A 26,310-nucleotide genomic window follows, 5' to 3' on the forward strand; every position below is an offset into this window, starting at 1 on the left:
CCTGCCCCCTGGTGGCCGCTCTTTGCTCCGTCCTTCCAATTTGCCCTCGTCTCCTGGGTTACATCTTCAGCAGCACTGCATACATGTGTGAGAATGAGATGTTTATGACAGGTATTGACGCGTGCGCATGTGTGGTAGATTTAACGTTAATAGCTGCTCACGTATTGACAAGCCACTTATTGATTTATATTCACAGCAGCGGCATCCATTAATAGAGGTGGGAAGGGTGAAATAAATTATCAAACAATTATGAAAGCGCGCGGTTAAGATGGTGTTTTTTTGTGCCTCACCTCTTGTCTTTGCCCCAAGAACAAAACCAGCAATCACCCCCTCCCTGTTTGAAACCTCTCCTTGTGCGTAATGTGTTGCTTACAACGTCAAACTTAAAAGTCCCCGTGCGTAATCAGATTCAGGACAAAGCTATATTGGAGATGTGACTACAAACAACATTTTCTATCAAAAATCACAGTTTGTGGAGCTAAAGAACGACGAAATTCAGTATTTGAAGAGCAAACAGCTTGTAAACGATTTCTTTTATTTCACCTCATTCACAAATATGCGCCTACACAGGAGAGACTTACCATGACTCACTGGTGCGCAATGACACTAAACAGACACGGCGCGCGCTAAATGTCACCACATCCTACCAGCTTGAACAAACGCAGGGTCACCTTGTCTCGGATGTAACGGGGAGAGGGACTCAGAACACCAGCTCGGATTTTCCACCCTCTCTATCCTTCATCCGGAGCGTACCAAAGAGCGCAGCGCCGCGTCCTTCATGACTTAATTTGGTGGACATTTGCGCTTGTTTTTGTGGATTGCACCTGTTCACTTGGGTAAGTACGCTACGTCCACTCATTTCAGCGTTTAGTGAGTCCAAAGTATACGAATAGTTTTATTGTCGTTGGAGATGCTCTAACAGGTGTTTTATAAGCCCTCTGAAAAGCATGTCTGTGGGTGCAGTTCCTCTTGCTTAGTCTAAAATGTTCATCTTGTAACATTTTTTTTTAATATACCCAACAAGCCAAATCAAAATGCTACACTTACTGATGACTTATTGTCTCTGCTATGTTGTCAAATAATTAATTAACCAGTACGTTTGCGTTTTTGGCATGAACTCGCAGCCAAATCAATTCACCTTGAACTGGTTATCGTGGCTTTTTGTCATAGAATCTTATCTTATAGTGAAAAAAACTGAACTATGATGGAAAAAATGTTTTTAAAAATGCATATCTTTTCAGCTGTGTAGTATTTCATATGCCATGCCTGTTTGACCTCCTCAAAATGAACCGTGAATATATTAGGGCACGAAATAATGTTTGCTAATTAAGTGCCATCTCCATATCATCAACCATACATTGTGATTGGTCAGGGCGTGACTGTGTAGCCTAATGCCTTCAAATGTGTTGTTCTAAGGAAGTTTGTGCAATTTTGTGGAGGTATTGTGTCTCGGATAGTTTCAGTCTTGCGTCAAAAATCAACTTACACCTTAACAGTCCAAGGTGTGTGCTCGCATCCATCTGGGTCTTTTGCCCTCCTGTATCTGTTTGTCTTTTGAGTAGTACAGAGACGGATTTTTGTGTTGGGGGAAAATAAAAAGTGAGCAGGCTTTTTGAGGTGAAGACTTTGGCTGGCACAGGGTCTGGGGAGAAGTGATGGCGGCGTCTGCACCCTCCTCTGGCGGCGAACCGGATCCCAACAACTCGACTAATTTACGACCACCGGGCTCAAGTAGGTCTATCACCGATAAAATGCTATTTCACGTGAGCTATTTACTTTGTGGGCAACGCCATTAATCATTTCCATCGCGGGAGGGGGCTGAGAAAACCCGCTGCCATTTGGGGAACGCTTCCTCCGCCACATTTCACCGCTGCATTTCATTCACCACGGACCTCCGGCTACACCGTGACAGACGTACACTTTGTCAACACCGGGTGTCCTCTGCTGACATGCCCCGAAGGCTAAAGCACGACGAGCCATTTACACAGGCGTTCATATTATCAATCATTTTTGACAATTTATTATTATTATTATTATTATTATTATTATTATTATTATTATTATTATTATTATTATTATTGGTATAGGTTTTTTTTTTTTTTTTATTGGCATTTGATTATATTTTTTCCCTTTTCATTATTTCCTCCCTGCTCTATAAATGCACTGTCTGAATAAATTGCCCGCATGGAAAATTTCAAATTGTCCCTGAAGTGGCTGTTGATTCAGCCACATTAAATTGGCCCTAATGGCACACTTAGGCTTTGTGCTGCCTTCTGGAGAAAGAGGAGGAGGACTGTAAAAAGCCTGCAGCTCTCACTGCCCTTTCATTGTCACCAAATGATAAAAATAAGCCTCTCTGCTGTGGAGGACAAATCATAGAAATATTGGATGGGGCGTCTGTTTTATAAGATAGCGCGTAATGTGCGTACGGTTTAATAATTAGGGCATACATGTTGGCTTCATGCTGGGTTTGGGCTACGCTAGAAATAACATGTTTTTCTCAGTCTGCACCCAGACAATGGAGCTTTCTCTTTTTGGGGTAGGCTATCTCTTGGTTCATCTAAGAGCCATAAAAAAAATCCCACTGAATTGCATCCAATGGGCTGAGCAGGCCAATGATTTATCTAATGATCCGGAGCGAGGGTTAAATTGGGATGTGGGACCGGGACTGCCCCTCCTCCCCATCTTGTAGTTGCCCTCCCACCCCATGCTTTCCCTAAATTGCAGCTTTTGTAGGATTTTGTCCCTTGTGTATGGTTTTTGTGTGGCTGCAAGACGACGATAAGGCGCCCATTCTCTATCTGTCAGCGGCCAGACGCACAAGATAGGCCATACTCTCATTTCAAACTAGAATCTTTTCCCCTAATTAGATCCACACAGCAGCGTGTCATCAAACGGATAATTAATTTAGGTCCTTGCAATAGGTCACGAGCAGTGTCAGTACAGTGGAAATAGGCTAATCCATATGGGGCCTTTGGGCGCCGCGTTGAAACTCCCAGTGCTCCTTGGTTATTTTTACTCCATCATGCAATATTGTTCCACCTCACCCAGCTTCTTTCGCTATAATTAAGTTGTCTGATTAGAATGTGGATTGTAATGGCTTTTGTCTTGTTTTGTGGAGCTCTTTAAGTTTTGTTTCCCATTACATCAGGTTATGACGCGTGGTGCGGAGTTGCTCATGGATGCACGAGGAAACTGGGGATGAAGATCTGTGGTAAGTCCATATTAAAGCAAATATTTTCTAAACGTAATTTTTGTCATAATACAAATTACGCTTGTTTTGAGTGTAAAATTATTGTGCATAGCCCAAATATGGCCCTTATTGCGCAAGGGCCCCCAATCAGCGTTGGTCCAATTAATCAACGTAGTGTTTTATTTGTTACTTTTGAAATAACATTTGGTTTTTGTGGAAAATTGATAGTATAAAAAGGGTTTGTTTGAGTGCTCCAATGGCAGAGTGACATGTCGTGAATGTCATGCTCCAGCGAAGCGCACTGTCTTGTACCACATGTTCTTCTCTCATTATTAAGGCCGATAATTGCTTTGAAATTAACGCACAGTCCACAACTCCCCCACTTCCCACGCTCCACAAATACAATAGACTGGTGCTTTTATTTCTTTATCATAATTTTTTGATTGGGCCAAAGGAGGTTTTTGGCTGGATGCACATTTATCACCAGTGCCTGGGAGGCGTTTTCTTTTCGCTACTTGCTGCCTACTGAAGTGCGCACGGCTGAAGCCGCTGGGAAGAATTTACTGCCGCTATGACAATGATTTGTTCGAGCTTGGCTGGAGTTTGGTGCTGATGTCACGGGACTCACCCTCCCATAGAGCCCTCCGCCCATAACTAGTTCAGGATGGGTGGCTTCCCCCGTAGTAGACAGTAGAGGGAGAGAGGAGACAGTTGGAAATGTAGAAGGCCTGCCCACAGTTACTATGTACGGAAATACGTGTAACCTCTCTGCGGATCTGTCTGCCCGCCGCGGCTTAGGTTTCCTGCAGAAGAACAACAGTCTGGAGGAGAGGTCCCGGATCGTGAGCTCCTTCAAAGAGCGGAGCGCCAAGAACCTGCTCTCGTGCGATAACAGCGGCCAGGAGACGCACTTCCGACGCACGGAGACGGACTTCTCCAACCTGTACGCCAGAGGTGAACGAGACGTTTTAAATTATTATTTTGTTTAAAACTTTTATGTGAAAATAATATTATACGTAATATAAATAAAGCATTGCATTTACCAAAACATGCCTGGAGCTGGTTTTATTGTTTGCCGAATAATTCAGCAATGTACAGGGCAAAGGAAAAAAAAGTGTTTTTTATGTGTATATAAATCTGTATTTGTATAGATATTCTTGACATATTTAATTTTATTAAAATAAACATATTTACTTTTCTTTAACACTTGTCCTCAGAACAAAAACAAAGGAAACAAATGGTTCATTTGATCTGTTTGACTTGGGGCAGCTGCATTGTATCACTCTTTTGACTCTTTAGCATATCTTGCTCAGGGGTACGGAAGCAGGCTTTAACCGTTAACACATGCTTTAACATGTCAGTCTTTTCACTTCATTTTTTAGAAATTATAAAAATACATTTAAAAACACATCCATGCTTTTATCTCAGATCTCTTGCCTGCCAAAAATGGAGAAGAGCCGACCATGCAGTTCTTGCTGGAGGTGGTGGACATCCTCACCAACTACATCCGGAAAACCTTTGACCGCTCCACCAAGGTCCTGGATTTCCATCACCCTCACCAGCTGCTGGAGGGCATGGAGGGCTTCAACCTGGAGCTGTCAGACCAGCCTGAGTCCCTGGAGCAGATCCTGGTGGACTGCAGGGACACTCTGAAGTATGGCGTCCGCACAGGTAAGCACTGAGAGCAGCTCCGAGTCACGATCGATAAGAATGATTAACCCCCATGTTAGCGCAGTGATTACGGATTAGGATTCTCACTGATGATTTATGACTCTGTGTGGTCCCTGTGTCTCTCCCAGGCCACCCCAGATTCTTTAACCAGCTGTCTACCGGCTTAGACATTGTGGGTTTGGCTGGGGAGTGGCTCACGTCAACCGCAAACACCAACATGTGAGTATTCTATAGGGGAGCGTGATGTACAGTCTGTCGTGTTATATAACAGAAAAGTGTAAAGCAAAGAAGGGCCATGATCTGTATACCTTTACTCAACTGCACCTTTATGCAAATGTTTATGCCTCAAAATGCAAATTTACCTTCTTAGAATATAATTAAGGTTCAAGTATCATATAAAACATGAAGGAACCATAAAATACACCAGAAAATGGCTGAAATATCACATTCTGTCTCCTTGTTTGGAAGATTACACTAGATGAGTTTGTTAATTTTAAGCCAGCTCTTTTGCTGACAATGTACACAGTATACCAATTTTGCATATCTTGGAAATGACAGTTGCAATGCTTTTCCGATATTTTCTCAAATTGAAAGTAATATTTCAGACAAGCAAGTAAAGCAAGTAAATTGTAGATTCATTATCAGATTCTACACCAGTGAGTCTCAGCTGACTTGTGTTTTCAAATGTCTATTAATTTATTTCAAGCTCAAATTTCATCTTGAATTTTTATTTTTTTATCACTGTAAATTTCTAATAAGTGAAACTATAACGCCCCTCTCTGCTTCATCCACTATTTGGAAAACATGATGCTGTCTTATTTCTTCACACAATTTAATGACAACACAGCATCTTATTATTATATCTGATTTCCTATTTGTTTTTATTGACTAATATTGGATACAGTGCCATTTGCTACATTTCTCAGCTGTGGAAACACTGGTTTAGTTTTCTCTTAAGAGTTTAGAGGCCTCTTATTATTTTGTATGTTTTTTTGTACTATTCATTCTAGACCACAAGCCTACAATAAAGATGTCTATCCATTTAAGACATAGTAAAGCATGCTAACAACACTCCTGTATCTATAAAACCACGTCACCTTCTGATATAAAGGCCATTGTGAGGTGAGAATGAGCATCCAACATAATTACAGTGGCATTTGTCCGGCTACAGTCCCCCACACTGCCTGTCAATCACACAGAGAAAAAAGCCCACAAAGGAAGACATTTGGCCGGCTGCTCCACCGCTGCTCCCCGCTCAATGCTGCTGTCCGCTCGGGCGTGTTCACATAATTCAGCCCGGCGGGGAAACTAAATTGCATATTGATTGGCATTCACAGTTTACACGGTGTCTTTGTTTCATGTTGTGTGAGTTCCTGTGATGTAACAATGGTGGGATGAAAAAAAAAATACAGGATTTGCCTCGAAACCATCTGTATACAACGTGAACAAGCCCCACTGGTTCAATTCAATAGCTTCTCTTTTGTCCTGCAAGGTGGGCATTGTGTAACTTTTCTGGTGGAGGGTGCGTCAAATGCTCTTGTCTGTGGAGATGTTATTGCTTTGTCCGTAATGTTTCACAGTATGGCATTAAACCTTTCCAAGTTAACGGTCAGATCTGTGGAGATATAATAATAATAAATCATAGTAATACCTTTTATTTATATAGTGCTTTTCAGGATGCTCAAAGATGCTTTACAGAGCACATATTAAAACGGTCAAAGGATAATAAATAAAAAGATAAAACAGTGAATCATATTGAGAAACTCATACTGTGGAATATTCCAGGCTGAGTAATCACATATCCATAGAAACAAACAGGAAAAGTTACACACTGCACCTTTCACTGACTCAGTGTGGGTAAAGTACTCTATTGCAGTCTGTCCCCTGCGCCTGTAAAAACATGTTGTGTTCTTGAAACTTGTTGAATCGTCTCCGGAGATGATCTAGAGACTGTTATTTGCATATGGCATATTTCGTTATATCCGGCTGTGCTGGGCAATTACATTTTGCTGCAGGGCCCTCGTTTCTCAATGATAATCACCACTGACCTTTAGCTAACCTTTTAAAGCGTCACCAAATGGGCTCTCACAGTTAATAAACCGCTTAGTGTGAACAACCTAATCAATGGCTGGAAGAGGGGTTCTCAACTGGTGGATGGGACCAAAACGGAGTCACTGTGAATATGGTTTAAACGTCATATATTATGTAAAATTTACTCTTGTGAGCTTTAAGCCATGTTAGAATGTTCCTACCTCCACAAAACCATACCTAGAGTTGTGCTTTGTTTCATTCGCACATATGAGTAATTCTCTATCTATATCTTCAAAACTCAAAATGCCCTGTTCCCCCTTGTGATGCCATGAAGTGGTAGTTTTCAAGTTAGCAGCTACCTTTTACCTTTAATTTAGTTGAGATTTCCAATTCCAGGTTTGAAATTATCCAAATGATTCTAGTGAAGGTATATGGAGTTTAAAAACACAGTGGAGTATTTGCTGTATTATCACGTGACATCACATGGTGGAACAGAGAGTTTTCTGTTTAAGAAAAGAAGCCTAACATGCAGGATTTCCGTGTGACTGAAACAAAACACAACTCCAGGTTTGTTTTTGATGAGGAAATAACATTTTAACATCACCCTGAAAATAGCACAACATGGGCCCTTTAATACTCAACTTAATTAATCAATGTTATGTACTGTTACGGGTGCTATTACTAGATTTGGTAATCCACTATTGACATTTTCAGCTGCTGTGTTGATATAGCACATATTTTTGTTATATTTATTAAACAAAAATATTTGACAATGCTACAATTTTGTTGCTTGTTTAGAGACAGGAAACTTGTTTATGCATTTTAATGCATTTAGTTTTACAGTTTAACAAAGAAATAGCCTTTGTTTTTTTTAAATAGTGATATATTGTATATAATGTACAATATATGAATTATGTATTGTGATATTATTGTATTATGCCATGTATCGTGGATTGGATCGGATCGTTAGGGACTCTGTGATTTCCAGACCTATTTCATGTGCTATAAAATAATGAGCATGAGATAATGAGGTTAACCAATTAATTTCTAATATTAATTTTTTTCTATGAATTTGACTTGGGGTGGTATTTGTCTGCTTCTAATAATAGGATGCCACTGGTTAAGTCTGTCATCTGTAAAATTAATTATAAAACAGAATGTGGAAGAATTACTTTATTGTTTGTTGCTTGTGCGTTTGACATTTACATACTTGATATTCTAATTTGATATATTTTCAAAGCAGGATTTTCAATAATCTCCCTTTTATCCCATAACTCTAAAGTTACATAGGGCACCTTTAATGACTCTCAGTTAAAACTTTTTGGTTGGAGGTCCATCACCCTTTTGTTTCTATGGATATGTCATTGCTTTACCTAGAATGTTCCGCAGTATGGCATTAAACAGTAGGAATGTAACAATAACTGAAAAATATTGTGATATTGTATCGTCAAAAGTCTCTCAATAATATCGAGGGCCTTCACAATATATTGAATTACAAGTCTCTTTGCTTAAATGGATTGTTTTAGTGCAGCAACAGCTAAAAGAATCAGGAAACTACATAGACCATGATCCTTTGCTCTGTTTCAGTCTAATTTACATGATGAAATAACTTATTACGCACTTTTAGATCTTAACTTTTTGGTTTATGACAGAACCAAAGGCTAGTCAAGGCATTTTAAAAAGAAAAAGTAGCATATTCACAATTCTGTTAGCTTCTACAAAATATTGCAATAAATATCATACCGTGACATGTATATCGTGAAAATATCGTACCGAGAAATTTGGATATCGTTACATCTCTATTACTTTACATTTATTCAATTACAAGTGGTTTTATAGCTCAAATATACCTCAAAACAAAACAAAAAACAAACAAACAGGTCTTCTGACTGTGAGCGGACTCGCCTCTCCACAGCTCTAATCTGTATCTTGGTCTGGTTTGGTCTCCATGAAGATAAAAAAGTTTAATACCATTCTGTGAAACATTTCCAGAAAAGCAATATGGAGAAAAGCATTTGACGGACCCTCCACCAGAAAAGTTACACAATGCGTTTTTAAAGTTGTTTGGTCTATACTGTATTGTACAAAGAGTGGACTTGGGATATTTTATTGATCCAGACGGGGTTCCTGTACCACTAAGTTCCTCAGTGGTAACGAACAAAGGTAGAAAACAGTTAAGTCAATCCTCTGCTATACTGTTACAAGCTGCCACTACATCTATTACTGCAGCCCGTCTCCTCTTCAGACGTCTGCCAAAAGCCCGTCTCTCCTCCGCAGTCTTGGTACTACACTGGCATTATCCAGACTGAGCTGAACCAGAGGGTGGAGGTTGCTTACTTGTGTGTAATTTACCTTTATTAATTACCCCATCAGCTTTAATCACCCCTGGCAGATATTGACTGACACTAATAGTGAAACAGTCTCATCCGAGGCTTACATAATGGCCACGAGTGAGTGTTGACTGCATGATTGAATGAGCTACATTGGAAGAGAGGCATCTGTGCTTAGACATCTGACTAGTTTATCTCGAGTGGTGAAGGGAAACTGCTTAAAAGGCCCATATTACGCCATTTTCTGGTCTAGGTTAAAGGGGTGTAATGATATCCAAGTCTCATGATACGATATCACTGTATGAACCTCGCGCTACGATATTTGTTACGATATCTTGGGAAAGCTCACGAAATGGAGGGGAGGCTCACGGTTAGGGATGTTAGGGACGATATTTATGCCATATTTCCACAATATACATCTCACTGTACGATATTTATTGCGATATTTTCTGGAGGCTAACAAAACTGTTAACATGCTATTTTTTTTTAGAATACCTTGACAAGACTTTATCCAAAGAACTAAGACTTAAAAGTGCTTAGAACTGTATTGTTATTTCTTCATGTAGTTTGCACTGAAATGGAGCAAAGGATCATGGTCTATGGTCTCTTTTTAGCTATTGCTGCACCATAACTCTTAATATAAGCAAAGACATTGTAATTCAATATATTGTGATGGTCCAACATATTATTGTGAGAACTTTGACGATACAATATCAAGATATTACTATGTTATAATGTTGTTTCTTCATCAAAATCTTGCTTGTCTCATGAGGATAGATAAGTTTAATACCATTCTGTTAAACATTCAAGGCAAAGTATTATCATGTGCTTGGAGACAAACAGGTGGCACTGAAGTTACAGAGTGCAGCTTTGTCATATTTAGAAATAACAAAATATATACATTAGGGATGTAACAATATCCAAATCTCACAGTACGATATTTATTACGATATTTTAGTGAGGTTTATATTATTGTAGATGGGACACTTTTTTGCTTTTAAAATACCTTGACAAGATTTTGGTGTGAATTATTTCTGTCATAATCCCAAGAATTCAAGTAAAAAACATATCTTTTCATGTTGTGATATGTAGTTTCCGATGTTTATAAGCTGTTGCTACAATAAAACCATGCATTTAAGTAAAGGAACTTGTAATTTGATGTATTTTGATGGTCCACGATATTATTGTGACACTTTTGACGATACGATATCCTGATATTTCGGTTATTGTTACATCCCTAATATACATTTATCCATGGTTAAAGGGTCCATATTATGCTGTTTTCTGATTGATGTTATAATGTTTTTTCCTCATCACAAACATTGCCAGAGTTGTGTTTTGTTTCATTCACACATGTTTAACACACAAATCCTGCATATTTAGGCTGAGTTCTTCTCTCAAACAGAAAACACTCTGTTCCACCTCGTGATGTCATGTGGTAATACAGGAAGTGCTTCACTGTGTTTTTCAACTTGATAGGCCTTCACTAGAACCATTTGGATAATTTCAGCCCTGGAATTGTTCTTCATGAAATCACAAGGTGTAGCAGAGCATTTTGAGCTTTGGAGACATAGACAAACTAGTAATGCAGGATTACTCAAACATGTGTGAATGGAATGAAACAAAACACAGCCTCAGGTACTTTTTTGATGAGGTAACAGCATTATATTATTATTATTATGGCTTAAAGCTCACAAGAGTCAATATTGCATCATATAGGACCTTTAAGGGAATCATGCAGTACAGTATTTAGTCAGTATACTAACTTTTGTGCATGAATGGACAGATACTTATGTAATTATGAGAGTATTGGACACAAGATGGATGAGGCTGTCTGCGCACTGTCCCACTCCACTGTGTACGACTCGGTGCTACAGTTTGTCAAAGTGCTGATGATTCAGGAAAAAAAGTGTTTTACCATAGAAATTAAACTGCATTCATCATTTTGGGACAATTATGATTTGAAACGTAATATTTTTATTTTCTCATTTTCTGCAGCGATTACCCATGCAAAAACTCCGCAGTTAATTATCTCTATAATGCTATGCTAATATTGTTGTTTTTTTCATTGATACAAAGAGACTGGATTAATGATTTCTCGGCTGTGGCATTTTCTGTGTCACTTCACTGCTGTAAAAGGTCAGGCCTGTTACAATGTGGTGCCATTGGAGTGTGTAAGAACCAAGGTTTAGATCTGAGGAAGAACGCCTCCTGCTCACTGGTGTTTACACTTCACAGATTCATTTTCATTGATCCATTGTGCCTTCTCTCGGCATTACAAAAAATATAGAAGAGAAAGAAGACAGGTTTGAATATTATATGCATTGATGGAACACAACAAAGTAAAAGTAGTAGAGTCCTTACTGAAGTATACATTTAGGTATCTTTACGTTGCTTAAGTAGATTTTGAAGTGGATACTTTTTACTTTTACGTCACTACTGTTATGGGAATCTTTACATAATCATCTTAAATTACTTGTGTCAGTATTTATGCAAACGTGTAAGTTGACTTAATTATGGTTAAATCAGACTTTATCCTGTAGTCAGAGGCCTCATAGAGATTTATCACTCCCAGGCTCCAGACTCAGATAGTTGTGTCTGGGATTCCTTGTTATCCACTTGTTTTTTACATGTTATTTTATTTCCAGTGACCCAGCTTTGTGTTGACCGTCCTTGTAAGATGGTGTTATTTTCTTTTTACATCTTGCTACGTGGCTTGCCATCGTATAAAAAAATCTTGTATGCTTGTTTTGATGATAGGTATCTGTACTTTCTACTTCACTACGTTTGTGGACAGGACTGAAAAGTAAAGTATTTTTATGATTGTTTAAGTCTTGCTGGAAAGGATTGGGCTTGAGCCAACAAAAATGTACTAATTAAAACCTGTAGGAAATTAAAATCACTACATTTGAAGCTTGATTAGGTCACAAAATCTGTGAAATACATTTTACTCTTTAAGTACATCTTTAAAAGGGCACTTTAATACTTTACCTTTTTAATGTATTTATTTATTTTTTGCTCTAGTGACTTTTACTAACGTAACAAAATTGAGCATTTCTTCCACCACTGATCATATGTAGATTGATCTTATTCTTTCCATTGCATTTGTTAAAGCAGGGGTGTTGTCTTTTGTTTCCCATCATCTAAAATAGAAGTTTCTTAGAACTTTCTCAGTCCTCTTGATATTGCACAAATCATGACAACTATCTCTCTGTTTTCCAGGTTCACCTATGAGATCGCCCCTGTGTTTGTCCTCATGGAGCAGCTCACTCTGAGGAAGATGAGGGAGATTGTGGGCTGGAGAGATGGAGAGGGCGATGGAATATTCTCTCCAGGTAAGATTATTTCAGCAACAATTTTAAAAAAAATACATAATTAAAGTGCCCATATTATGCTTTTTCTGATCTATGTTATAATGTTGTTTCTTCATCACAAACAGACCTGGAGTTGTGTTTTGTTTCATTCACACATATTTAACACACAAGCCCTGCATATTTAAGCTTTAGGCTATTTAGAGTTTTTCTCTGAAACAGAAAACACTCTGTTCCACCTTGTGATGTCATGTGGTTATACAGGAAGTGCTCCACGCTGTTTTTAAACTCCACACACCTTCACCTGAATCATTTAGATGATTTCAGGGTCTGCTTACATGAGAGCGCTTTCAGATATAAACGACAAAATATTTTATCGGAATTGCCTTTCGTTTAGACAGTGACAGTGTTTTTGGGGCTTAAAAACGCAAAAATCTGAAACCACCCTCCAGAGTGGAAAAGTTGAATTCGCTCCACCCTAGCGTTTCCATCAGAGTTTTGCCCAAGATGCAAACCTCTGGTCAGATCTGCTCACGTCGAGTACGCGTTTACGTCACATACATATCGTACACAGAAACAAACATGTCGGATGGCATGCATACCCAGTCGAATTCCACACACTTTTGCTTCGTCGTATGAACGCAGATTTCCTCCCAAAAACGCTTGTCTAACCACAGAATAAAAAGGGAAGACGCAATGCCACTTTTGCGTTTTCTGTTCACACCATCATCATATAAACTTAGCCTCAGCCCTAGAATTCTCAATTTCTACTGAACAAAAGGTAAAAGAAGCTGTTAACTTGAAAACTACCACTGCATGGCATCACAAGGTGGAACAGAGCATTTTGAGCTTTGGAGATGTACATAAGATAATAATGCAGGATTACTCTAACATGTGTGAATGAAACAAAACACAGCTCCAGATATGTTTTTGAGGAGGGGTCAACATTCTAACAAGGCTTTAAAGCTGAAGCTAATATAGGACCTTTTATTTAAAATGATAAAAATATATGTCTTTTATGTAGGTGGTGCAATCTCCAACATGTACAGTGTGATGGTGGCCAGATACAAGTACTTCCCAGAAGTGAAAACCAAAGGCATGTCAGCTGCCCCCAGACTGGTCCTCTTCACCTCAGAGCATGTCAGTCAACATTAATTTATTTATTATTGTATTTATTTAGTATAAGTGAAATTCAGTTTTAATCTTAATCTTTGTTTTTTCAGAGCCACTACTCCATCAAGAAAGCCAGTGCTGCTTTGGGTTTTGGGACAGAGAATGTAATACTTTTAAGCACAGATGAGAGGTTATTTAGTTTTTTTTTTTATATACATATTCATGGGCTACAAGGATATAAGACAAAAAGTGGCTCTACTGTTTGGTATTTTTCTTTTTTCAGGGGAAGAGTCATCCCAGCTGATTTGGAGGCTAAAGTAATAGCAACCAAACAGAAGGTAAATGGTTGCTATAATAGCTTAGGGCAGCACATGACATGATTTGGGGTTTGGCTGGGCAGTGGGCACTTCAACAATGTCAATCCTCACCCCCTTTCACATTTTCTTGAGATGAAAAAGTAATTTAAAGGGCCTATATTACTCTATTTTCCAATTCATGTTATAATGTCATTTCCTCATCATAAACATACCTGGAGTTGCGTTTTGTTTAATTCACACATATTTAACACATAAACCCTGCATATTTACACTCTGTTCCACCTTGTGATGTCATGTAGTGATACCAGAAGTGCTCTACTGTGTTTTTAAACTCCATACACATTCACTAGAAGCATTTGGATGATTTCTGCCCAGGAACTGACAATCTCTACTGAAAGGTAAAAGGAACTGTTAAGTTAAAAACTACCACTACATGGCATCACAAGGTGGAACAGAACATTTTGAGCTTTGCGGATATAAACAAACTCATAATAAAGGGTTACTTGGTTAATAATGGGTTACATGTGTGATTGAAAGAAAATACAACTCCAGTTATGTTTTTGAGGAGGTAACAACAAGGTTAAGAGCTCACAAGAGTCAATTTTGCATAATATAGGATGTTTAAATTAATGTGACCAAAATAAATCATCATAATAACAGAGCTCAATGAACATTCTGCAGGTGAGTGTGAACATAAAACCTTTAATACGAGCTGGGGGGTATTCAGGCATTTGTACTTGTCTTCACATGTCTACATTCTTCATTCATGCCATAAGGGGTGCCGCTCCTGAACCAAAAATGTCTGGCTCTGCCACTTTGGTTTTACCATAATAATTGACCCAAAGGTCAAGAATGTGTCTACCTAGGATATGCACTTAAAATAATCTTCATGAGGGAAGGTTGTGTTGCTGTCAATGATAAATTATGTAATTAAATGTAAAAATAGATCTTAACACGTTGCATTTCTCTTACAGGGCTATGTTCCCTTGTATGTGAACGCCACAGCCGGTACTACCGTCTATGGAGCCTTTGACCCCATCAACGAAATCGCTGACATCTGTGAAAAGTACAACATCTGGCTTCATGTGGATGTAAGGGCCTTTTTAAGAGTCTGGTCACAAAAAGACAGGCAATAACATGAGAGAAAAGTGGATTTTTTATTTGAGCTGTTATATCGGCTACTGTCCTGATGGAAGAACATGCTGTCTGTGCAGGGGGCATGGGGAGGCAGTCTGCTGATGTCTAGGAAACACAGGCACAAGCTCAATGGAGTAGAAAGGTACCAAAGCACTCACAAACCTCCAAATTACACACAAACTGGTACGTTAGCACCTGTAATTTGTCAATGGAGATTTCCTTGCCTGCGGTCCCAATACACCCTTCTTCATTACTTTGCAAAAATGTGAGTCTGGTCACCAGTGAGTCTCCCTGTTTTCAGATGGGCGTAATTGACAGGTGCATTACCCAATCAGGGATGTGCATGGTTTGTCTGTATCAAAGACAAATATGGCTGCTTATGAGTAAAAAAAAAAAAGGACAAAAACTGAGAGGGGGACTGAAAAAACATTGCGTATTTCTGCAGAATTATTGAGTGAACCACTATTCTAAGAAATTGGATTTTATTGGTAAATGTTTGGTGCCCAGTGAGTGTTTTCATTTCATATGAGTTACTGAAAAAAAACAAAAACGAATAATGTTCTGGCTCGAGACGCAACAGAGGGCGTGGTGACCAAACTGATCCTTCTGAATAAAAAATACAGAGAGATATCATTTTGGATTTGACATGCAATATATTTCCTGATGCAAATTAATTGAATAACCAAGAAAGTATGAGGTTAGAGTCACAAAGCTGAAAACAGGAGAGTATTGTGTTAAAGGTGCACTGTGTAACATTTTTAATGGAGAGTCTGCCAACTGCTTATCTCCATGGAAATGTTATTGTTTTATTTAAACTGTTCCACAGTACAGATAAAACTATCACAAGGGAGACAAGCAAGTTACAGCACTACACTACATCACAGTTCAGATCTGTGAGAGTCACCCCTATTCACTGAAGAAAGTATGGTATTTTTGAGCAATAGAAACACGTGTAATAATTAAATTCTAGATGGATCTGTTTAATGCCCCACCATGGAACATTCCAGGCAAAATAATAACATCTCTATAAGACAACTAGATTGTGAACTCTCCACCAGAAATGATTAGTGAACATAAACAACTAAATTACATTATTTTTCTAATGTAGTTTTCCACACAGATTTGGTGTAGCTTGTACAAAATAAATACAAATGCATTATCTTTTGAAATTCACTGCAGGTCAGCTGGCATGTGCGTTTACATTTCTGAAGTGAAAGTAGTCTCTTATCGTGTGATTTTTATGAGTGGGAAATGAACACATATTCATTCTCCAGCAAGTATGCAGGATCCAAAAGTGTTCACCTACAAAATGTAATGAAAAATAGACCCAAACTGGCCTGCTCCAGTAAAGTTGTTTATTCTTCTCACCATTGTAGCATTTTGGGCACACCTTTTCATCACAAATCAAGTACAGCAGGGACACATATGTGTTATATAAGGAGCCGAACTGAATAGGACAGCACACACAGAAATGTAATCATAACATAATGAATGGTAAAAAATAGAGTCCATTAGACATGCTCTTATTTGTGTTATGTGTGTGCAGGGCTAACTCAGTCACCTGGAACCCTCACAAGATGATGGGAGTGCCACTGCAGTGCTCTGCCATTCTCGTCCGAGAGAGGGTGAGCCTCCTGTCTTCCACTGCACACTTTCACACTGTACAAGTGGCACCATCTTCTGTCTGCTCTAACCTATCTTTTCTCTCCTCTGTCACTCTGTCTCTCCTCCATTACTCTGTCTATCCTCTGTTATTCTTTCTCCTATTTTTTCTCCTCTGTTACTCTACCTCTCCTCTGTTGCTCTGTCTCTCCTCTGTTCCTCTGTCTCTCCTCTGTTCCTCTGTCTCTCCTCTGTTCCTCTGTCTCTCCTCTGTTCCTCTGTCTCTCCTCTGTTCCTCTGTCTCTCCTCTGTTCCTCTGTCTCTCCTCTGTTCCTCTGTATCTCCTCTGTTACTCTTTCTCTTCTGTTACTCTGTCTCTCTGTCTATATTCTGTTACTGTTTTTCTCCTCCATCTGTCACGCTTTTTCTCGTCTGTTACTCTTTCTCTCCTCTGTCACTCTGTGTCTCCTCTGTTTCTCTTTCTCTCCTCTCTTCCTCTGTCTCTCTCTCTCTCTCTCTGTGTGATACAGGGCCTTCTGCAGGGCTGTAACTCCATGTGTGCGGGTTACCTCTTCCAACCAGACAAACAGTATGACGTCACATATGACACTGGGGACAAAGCCATCCAGTGTGGACGCCATGTCGACATCTTCAAGTTCTGGCTCATGTGGAAGGCAAAGGTATGCTGACCACTTTCTATAAGGAAAAGACTTCAAGACAAAAAAAAAACATTGGTTTGGAGCAGAGTTAAAAGGTAGAAATGAGGCATATGTGTGTATTTAATAGCAATGATTGAAAGTCATTATGTTGAGGAAAGTCAAATTGAAAGACATTGTTATTTGTTTTAGTAAGATAAAATAATCGGAGTATAGCAGCAAGCAACAGTGAACAATGATGAGCCAGGCCCATCCCTGCTTAGCTTTAGACATCAGACAAGGTCAGGTGGTATGGCTGATATATGTAAATTCACTCATTCACTCCAATGGACCTTCTCCATGGAGGTGTCCGTGGACCAGTGCACAGCAGTGGGCAAAAGGGGCTCCAAGAAGGAGGCCAGGAGGAGAGCGGCTGCAGCTCTGCTCCAGATGATTAGATACACAGTCCCAGAAGAGGAGCTGGTCCCACCTGCTCCTCACCCCACAATAGACCCTGCTCCTGAAACAGAGAACTCTCTGGAGAAGCAGACCAGAGCTCCATCTGCTCACATCTCTCCGGAATTCCGTCTGAAGAAGGACCCCACCACACGCCTGTCTAAGCTGCAGATGATCCGCAGACAGAAGGGTGCTGAGTACCACCTGGTAAGCAGGGAGCTGATGAATGGCAGTTGGGTGTTCACTGTTGAGATGACCCTGGACCAGTTCATCGCCTCTGGCTCCGGACGCACAAAGAAGGAGGCTAAGAGAAACGCATCCATCTCACTGCTTCTCTTGATGGGCTTTAAAGTCCCAGAGAAGCACCTGCCCCTGGAGAAACCTGAGGAAATCACTTCAGAAGAGTATTCAGAGGGCCAGTCCCTTCAAACAGCACCAGTGAGGGCAGAAGACTCAGAGATACAGACGTCAGGATGCTGTGAGACTCTTTCAAATATGACTGTGAGTCCAGAGACTCAACAGGAAATTCCAGACCAGGAGAGCCACATTCCACAGACCACCGCTGCCACCAACAACGAAGAGGAGTCAGAGACATTAGAGACTCCAGAGAATGTAGAGAGTCCAATGTCCGGAGAAACTGGACTGACACAACAAAGTCCTCAGGAGGAAGAGCTCCTTTAAAATATGACTTTTAAATATGACCGTGAGTCCAGAGGCTCTGCAGGAAACTCCAAACCAGGAGAACCAAGAGGAGAGCCACATTCCACAGACCACAGCTCAGGCAGTGATGATGTTTCAGAGGAGACATCAGAAGAGAGCCACAGACACAGCTCTCATGAACCTGTTGAAGAGGAGCAGAGCAAAGACACTTCAGATCAAACTGGACTGGAGGATCTCAAAATTGTTGAGAAAGATATTCCAGAAACAGTTTGTGCTTTTCTGAAAGATGTCGTTTCCTCTCCTCTAAAGGTTTTTGTAAACCCTGAGCCTGTTTCAAGTGGCTGCTTCAAGGGACCCCAAACTCTGGGTGAGTTCCACAAAAGTACAGTGGAAAACCCAGAGGATCTGGAAATTCAAACTGAGACCCAGGACGAAGTGGAGTCAAAGACACTAGAGAGTTCCAGTCCAATGGAGGTTCAAATCCTGGAGGTACAGTCTCTGAAGAGTCCAGAGGAGGCAGAGACACTAGAGACTCTAGAGGATGTAGAGAGTCCAACGTCAGGAGGAACTGGACTCAAACATCAAAGCCCCGAGGAGGAAGAGCTCCTCTGGATGTTTGACAAGAGCTCAACTGATGATGAATCTCCTGAAAATAACCAGATTTCAGAGCAGCTGGACATCAGCTCAGAGGAAGACCTCAGTCCACCTGAGCCAGAAATACAAGAACACCAAACCCCAGATGACACAGAGACACTAATGGAGGTCCAGAATCACCTCCAAATTGCAGTGGAGCCAAACCCAGAGGAGGTGCAGCTCCACACGGCAGAGGACGCACCAGCAGAAAAAGAGTGTGAGAAGCTGCAGATCGAAAGCCCAGCCTCAGCTCCAGAGCCCCCTGCAGCTCCTCAACGACCCTGGGCTTAGTGGAGAGGCTGGTGATCCATGCTCTGGTCAAAAAACTGCTGCAAAAGCTGCCCTCCAAAATGAGGTCCCACCACGATGCATTAGTGCAGATTCTGGAGAAGACCAGAGTTCAAGACCAGTTCAAAGTCCCAGCTGAAGTTCATATCAATCCCAAAAACACAAGAAGCTGGGCAAAGCCGCAGCTAGAGACCTGATCCACGAATACGGCTCTGCCTCCAAGCTCCTGGTGATGGCTTTAGGACCAGTTCCCACAGACTTCCAGAAAGATGCCGTGAAACATCTGAACTTTCATCTCAGCGCCTTTAGAAACCGGCCCAGAACTTTTCTGGCTCGGCTCTTTTCAGAGTGGGACAAGCCCAAGATGAGGCCCTGTTAGACAGAGCCCACTGTGTCCTTTAAGAGTGACTCGTTTGGTAGAGAGGGGTCAAAGGTCACTGGACAGTTTTAAGGTTGAGATGTTTCGCTTCCATCCAGAGCTCATTTTAAGAGTCAAAACGCTGAATGGAAGTTGAAGCGTTTCCATTTCAAAAACTGTTCAGATGAAACCTGCAACTCCTTTTCTCCCACAGACCAAACGAGGATCACACCGACTCACAGAGGACGCAGCACCTTTATTCAAATGCATTCAAGAAATAAATAAAAATTCACACTCCCCCAAAATATTGTTATTATCTTTCTTTTATGTCTTTTTCTCTCTTAAAGCAGCACTTCTGTAGAGGGCACAACACCTGCATGCATGTTTTTTAGCAGTGGTCTCAGCAAGGCACTGACATTTCATCAAAAATTGTAGAACAAATGATTTTATTACCTCAATTAATCACATTATTGTATTTTTAGATCTAAAATTCTCTCAAACATGACATAAATATGAAGGATTAATGTTCTAGGGCTTAATTCTTTATATCACAATGCACAATGTCCCTGTGTCTCCATGGGGTCTTATTCTGAGTAAAAGCTGCTCACCCTGTAGTTCAAATGTCTGTTCTTGGACATGTATAAATTCAGTACATAAATGGACTCTATAAATAAAGTTTGATTGATGGATTGACTGATTGATATAAAAATCTTTATACAGTCTATGACTTAACCGCTGAAAATGAAATGAAGGTTTGGTCTGGTGGAAAGAACGACTCTTTCTAAAAGGGGAACACAGAACACAGAATGGTGTGAGGCAACACAGAATGGTGTGAGACTGGACTTTTACATTGAGAAATTCCCAGGTCAGATAAAAGAAGTGAGGTAATCAGCTGTGACAGTTAAAAGGATGGGTATTGCAGTACAGGATGAAGAACACACCCAGCTGTCTATTTTGACTTCAAGAGCTGTTTATACGATATAACTGAGGCAAGACAAGAACAGGGCCTGTAAATCAATGTACAAAGTGTAAAATAATCCTCTACATGTGTCACTAAATATTATGTATTTTTTAATGAGGTAAGAACAATCAAATGTAGGGGAAAAGTGCTATAGAAAAGCTTCATTAAACATAAAACTGTGCTATTTGTTTGTGTCATACAGGGAACAGTAGGATTTGAGCAGCATATCGACAAGTGCCTGGATCTGTCTGCATACCTCTTCAATAAAATCAAAAACAGAGAAGGCTACAAGATGGTGTATGAGGCAGAGGTAAGTTCACAATACAGGATCCAGCACAAAAGAGCCAGTGCCTTTTAAATCTGTTTACTCTGCATTAGCCGGTAAGTACACCTTTGTAGGATTGATTGGATTATTTGCCTCGGTTGACACACTGACAACGAAAACTGAAATTACAGAAGAGCGTTTTTATCTGCACTCATTACAAATGTTGTTCCAATTTCCTCTTATCAGCCCCAGCACACAAACGTCTGCTTCTGGTACTACCCTCCGAGCCTGCGCAGCTTACCTGAAGGAGAGGACAAGAGGGAGAGACTGCACAAGGTAACTTCAGAAACCGAAAGGCTACTGTGAGCTTTTCTGTGGCATATGATAGGGACGTAATAATATAATGCTCTTAGTTGAATAAAATCAGCTTCTGTTTGCTAGAATTTAACTGTATTGTCAAAGAATCCTTAAAGGTACTAATCAAAATACGAACAAAAGTAAACGGGGTGGGACGAGACACCATTTTCAAGAGATGAGACACACCTTGAGATTAGGTCCATGAGAACGAGACAAGACAAGATTTTGACATAATGTGTAATAAATAAGCAGCGCATCCATTTCACAATTCTGGCTTCATGATTTTCAGCTATAGTTTCTCAAATTGCATAACTCGCCAGCTCTGAACTCTTTGTTTAGTCCAAACCAAAGGTAAATTCAGGGGGAAAAAATCTCACAAGAAAATTTTTCTCATGTGTGCTCAATCTTGTGGCAATTTTGTCTCACAAGATTTTGTCTCATCCCTACAAGTAAACATTAAGTAGGGATGTCAGAATATCAGATTTTAGTGATACGATTGTCATCATCATCAAAACTTTATTGCAGACTCTTAGTCCAGAGTTAAAAGACACAACAATAAAAAAGGGAGAGATGTGTTAAGATTTTACAGTTATTCATACATCAATATCCTGACAACAATGAAATCACAAGTTTTCTGTCATAATTCCTCTAGTTTATGATTAGCTCTATAAAATAAAATAAAATAAAAATATTAACTTCTGAATGATAATGATAATGCGACATAAGATTCAACTGAATGATGTATTTTAGTTTGAATTCTCACAGTTATTGTTGCAAAATAAAATGTTGTCAGTAATGTCTAGGGATGTAACAATATCCAAATCTCTTGGTACGATATTATCATGAAAGGCATGTCACGGTAGGATATTTATTGCAATATTTTGAAGAGGCTAGTATGATTTTTTTTTTATTTATTTTTTTGCTTTTAAAATACCTTGACAAGATTTTGGTGTGAATTATTACTGTCATAATCCCAGTCCCATCAAGTAAAAAACATATTTCTTCATGTTGTCTGCACTGAAACGAATCATGGGATATGTAGTTCCCTATGTTCATAAGCCAAGCATTTAAGCAAAGGAACTTGTAATTCGATCTATTGTGACAGCCCACGATATTATTGTGAGACTTTTGACGATACGATATCATGATATTTTGGTTACTGTTACATCCCTAGTAATTTGATTTTTCCGTGAAAAGAGGCATACGTAAATCGATACGTGCATGCGTAACTTAATTTGTGCGTAATTTGATTGCTGCATGCATGATTTGATTCCTGCACGTATAAACTGATCAAAATTGGCAAAAAATGTAAAGTCCTACACACCCAGCTCTAATTACACACAGAATATTTGCAACAGTTCTGCCCTGCCTTGTTTTCTGAGCGTAACTGGATCCACACGTGTAAATGGATCTGTGTGTTTGATTTGTCTGTACGTAATTTAGTATGAACAGATAAGCAAATAACGTCAAAGTCTTATACATGCTAGACTCCAACTCCTGACGTGCCTCATTCTTGGTTATTTGATTTTTTCCAAGCATGTTATTTATGAAAACTTTTAATCAACATCAACAATCAAGAACTTAAGTAGAAGTACAGATACAGCAGCAAAAAACCAAAACCAAAAGTAAAAGTGGTGAAAAAATAACTAATGTACTCGTTTAAAAATGTAATTAAAGAGTAAAAAGTAAAAGTATTTCATGCACATTTGGGGTTTTTCAAGGCATTAAATTAATTGATGTTGATAAAGATTTGTGCTAAAATTTGTATATTTTTGTTTATTCAAACTACAAATGAAATGTGTTGAAAAATAAACCCCTCAGCCTTTTCCACAGGTCTCAAAATTTAATAAAAAAATACTAATCCTGTTAAAAAATGTAGTGGAGTAGAATGTATAGATAGCTGCTCTCAGATGTAGTGAAGTAAAATTGAATCAGTATCCACTCTTAAATCTACTTTAAAGTGCAGATACCTGAAGAACAGTACTTTGCAACTTTGACTTTCTTACATTACACCACTGATGCTGACTAAAACTAAAAGTAAGGCTGTTTTTATGCCCTCTTGTCTCCAGGTGGCTCCAAAGATCAAAGCTATGATGATGGAGTCTGGGAGCACCATGGTGGGCTACCAGCCTCAGGGAGACAAGGTCAACTTCTTCCGCATGGTCATCTCCAACCCGGCAGCCACCAGGTCAGACATCGACTTCCTCATTGACGAGATCGAACGCCTGGGACACGACCTGTAAAACAAAATAAAAAAACAAAAACCCCCAAAAAAGAAATGCACCTACTGTATATCGTCTCTAATGTTATGGCCTTCATGTTTCTATGGTTACACTGACCAACTGTAATGCACAACAGTCTGTTCTCATGTCTGTTTTTTGTCTTTGCACACAAGAAAACTATATTAAAAAGCACACAGGTATTCTTACCAAATACAGAGACGAAAATATATAGCATTGTGCTCATATTAGTGTGTTGTTATGTACATGTAATTGTGACATAGCTGAGCACTTGAATGAATCTCAAAGGGATACGAACTAATGCAAATTACTGTTGTACTTGATAGTAGTAGAACCTCATGTACAGAGTGCCGTAGAGAAGTGAGTGCAGGATACATTCACTTGTGTTGTGGTGACCGCGTCGTACCCACGCTCCTTTGATATCCCATAATGGAAGTACATATATAGCCTCTATAGGACTGTCATTGCAACAAGAACTGTACTTGATCGCTGTGTTTTTAGAGATTTTTGTCTAGACAGTGTATAGTATTGTAACATTGCCTTTGTGCCAAATGTGTCCTAGTTTTCCAGTGAGAATCCTGTATGTAAATCATACCATAATATTATATACAAATGAAATAGATGAATACCCTAATTACAGAGACTATAATTAATAGGATACTTCTATTATTTTGTGTTGTATCTTACTGTAAAAATCACATCTTAAATTGTCTCGTGAGCCAAAGAAAATGTTCCATTGGTCCTACACTGATGTTTATACTGTATCATTAGGAAGATAATGGACACCTTTTGTTTAATGTGAAACTGTCCAATGTTATTGTAATTCACTACTGAATGTTGTTACGTGACAGAGGGAGGAGGGAGAGCTTTGTTTCCAATGAAAAGCACAATGCTAAACCCTGAACTGGGCGGCCATTCTCTACAGATGTATGATTATCACTATTGTGGTGTGTGCAGTGTCCACGTTTAATTATGCAAAGTCTTGTTGTCTTACACTCAGTAGAGAAACACTTCTATGACATGAAGAGAATTTAGTGCAAATAGGAAATATATATACGTGTTAACTACTGATTAAACTTACATTCCTGAAAGAATGGGATCTAAAGCTCTTTCAAATTGGATGTAGGCACTTTAATTTACAGAATATTGTGGTATAAATCAAAAATTGTAGGATTTGTGTATGCGTGTGTGTGTGAAAGAGTATCTCAGAGAAGGTCTTAAGACTTTTTCCGAGTTCATTTGTCACTGTCAGACGGCTCAGTGCATCAAACGCTTGGCCGAGAAGGGAATATGGTCTGTATGTATCCAAATATATGCAAATTTAATGTATATATTAAGACTATATGTGATATAAGAATAAATCAATCATGACCGACCACTGTCATGTCCATCTCTAATTTGTACCTTTTCGGCGTTGTACCTTGCTCCTGTCTACCACCTCTCAGATTAATTGCACCTTCGGGACTTTTTATTGGTCGATCATCTACAGCTGAGATTTCACAAGCCCCCACTCCCCATGCCAATTCCTTCACTCCTGTCATTACTCACACTTCCAAGATATTTATCATAAAATGCATTAGACTGTGCTCTCTTAACATTTTTTTTCCAGGGAGCCTATTTCGGTGCTTTGCCTGGCTGCTTTTTATTTCGACACAGTAGTGAAGGGGGGCACAGCTCACCCTCCCTCTCTCCCTCCTTCCCTCCCTCCGTCCTCTCTCCCTCACTCCCATCCTCCACCAGCCAGCCCCATGCTTTGTTTCATGGTTCATTGCAGCGATCATTACAAACCTGGTGTCACCGATAGTCGAAGTTACAGGAAGACAGAGTTTAAAAGCAAGGCCCACTCCAGTCTTAAATTATAAGCTTCAAAGATAGTCCTTTTGTTTGCTCCACTAAGTACTGCATTATATCAAGGAGGGGTTAATGTGCCAAAACATAATGACATGGCTAATTTGGGAAGCAGGTGCTGGAGAGTCTGCCAGTGATGAAATGCAAATGGGGCTGCGCTTTGACTCTTATGGAGCGTCACAGTCTAGTAGGTCCTAGTGTGTGGCCTGATAGCCTCCTAAAGTAAGTCATTGTGTTAGTCTCCCATTGCTTCACTGCCACTAATCTGTCTACACACTGCAGGCATCATATTGAACAAACAAAAATCAATACATCATTTATCAGCTCTTTGCTAATATAAAGATCACTAATAGTAACAATAACTCCTTAGACTTGCAATGTGCTTTACAGTAGTTATTATTCATTCACGCCATACTTAGTGGTGGTAAGCTACTATTAAGCTACAGCTGCCCTGGAGCAGATTGATGGTAGCAAGGCTGCCAGTCACCACCATTCAATCACGTGCACACCATTTTAATACTGGGCAATGTGGATGAAGAGTCTTGCTTAAGGACAAAATGACATTACTTGGTCTGAGCGGGAATCAATCCTCTGACCTTCAGGATGCGGGACTGAGCCACTGTCGCTCCACTAACTAGTCCACATTATCACTCTGTGCCCTCACTTGATGGGGTAGTATGAAGCCACAGCTGCCCTGGCTCTGAAGTGGCTGCCACTCTGCCTCCATCTCTCTTCCACCAGTCACTCACGAACTTGGGAAGGTGAGTAAAATGTCTTGCTCCAATAAGATGCTTTGGCAAGAGCTGGAACTGAACCCCCAAGCTGCTGGTAAAACAATCACCTACCTACCACCTAGTTTTTTCCATGGAGATGTTATTGCTTTGCCTGGAATGTTCCCTAGTAT

At 39.7% G+C, this 26,310-nt stretch overlaps 1 protein-coding gene across 1 annotated transcript; it reads left to right on the forward strand.

Moving 5' to 3' along the window:
* The first annotated feature begins 695 nt into the window (after window positions 1–695).
* Window positions 696–24,934, forward strand: LOC110166528 (glutamate decarboxylase 1). The gene is made up of 17 exons (XM_020931776.2): window positions 696–836; window positions 1,563–1,731; window positions 3,152–3,214; window positions 3,992–4,147; window positions 4,622–4,864; window positions 4,993–5,083; window positions 12,448–12,560; window positions 13,561–13,676; window positions 13,760–13,839; window positions 13,933–13,987; window positions 14,941–15,057; window positions 15,181–15,245; window positions 16,650–16,728; window positions 17,236–17,385; window positions 20,899–21,006; window positions 21,208–21,297; window positions 23,388–24,934. The coding sequence occupies exons 2-17, from the start codon at window positions 1,656–1,658 to the stop codon at window positions 23,559–23,561; spliced, it is 1,776 nt and encodes a 591-aa protein (XP_020787435.1). The 5' UTR covers window positions 696–836; window positions 1,563–1,655; the 3' UTR covers window positions 23,562–24,934.
* The last annotated feature ends 1,376 nt before the right edge of the window (window positions 24,935–26,310 follow it).

Source organism: Boleophthalmus pectinirostris, unplaced genomic scaffold, assembly GCF_026225935.1.
Source record: "Boleophthalmus pectinirostris isolate CB_2022bp ecotype Guang Dong unplaced genomic scaffold, ASM2622593v1 HiC_scaffold_1, whole genome shotgun sequence".
Classification (NCBI taxonomy): Eukaryota; Metazoa; Chordata; class Actinopteri; order Gobiiformes; family Gobiidae; genus Boleophthalmus; species Boleophthalmus pectinirostris.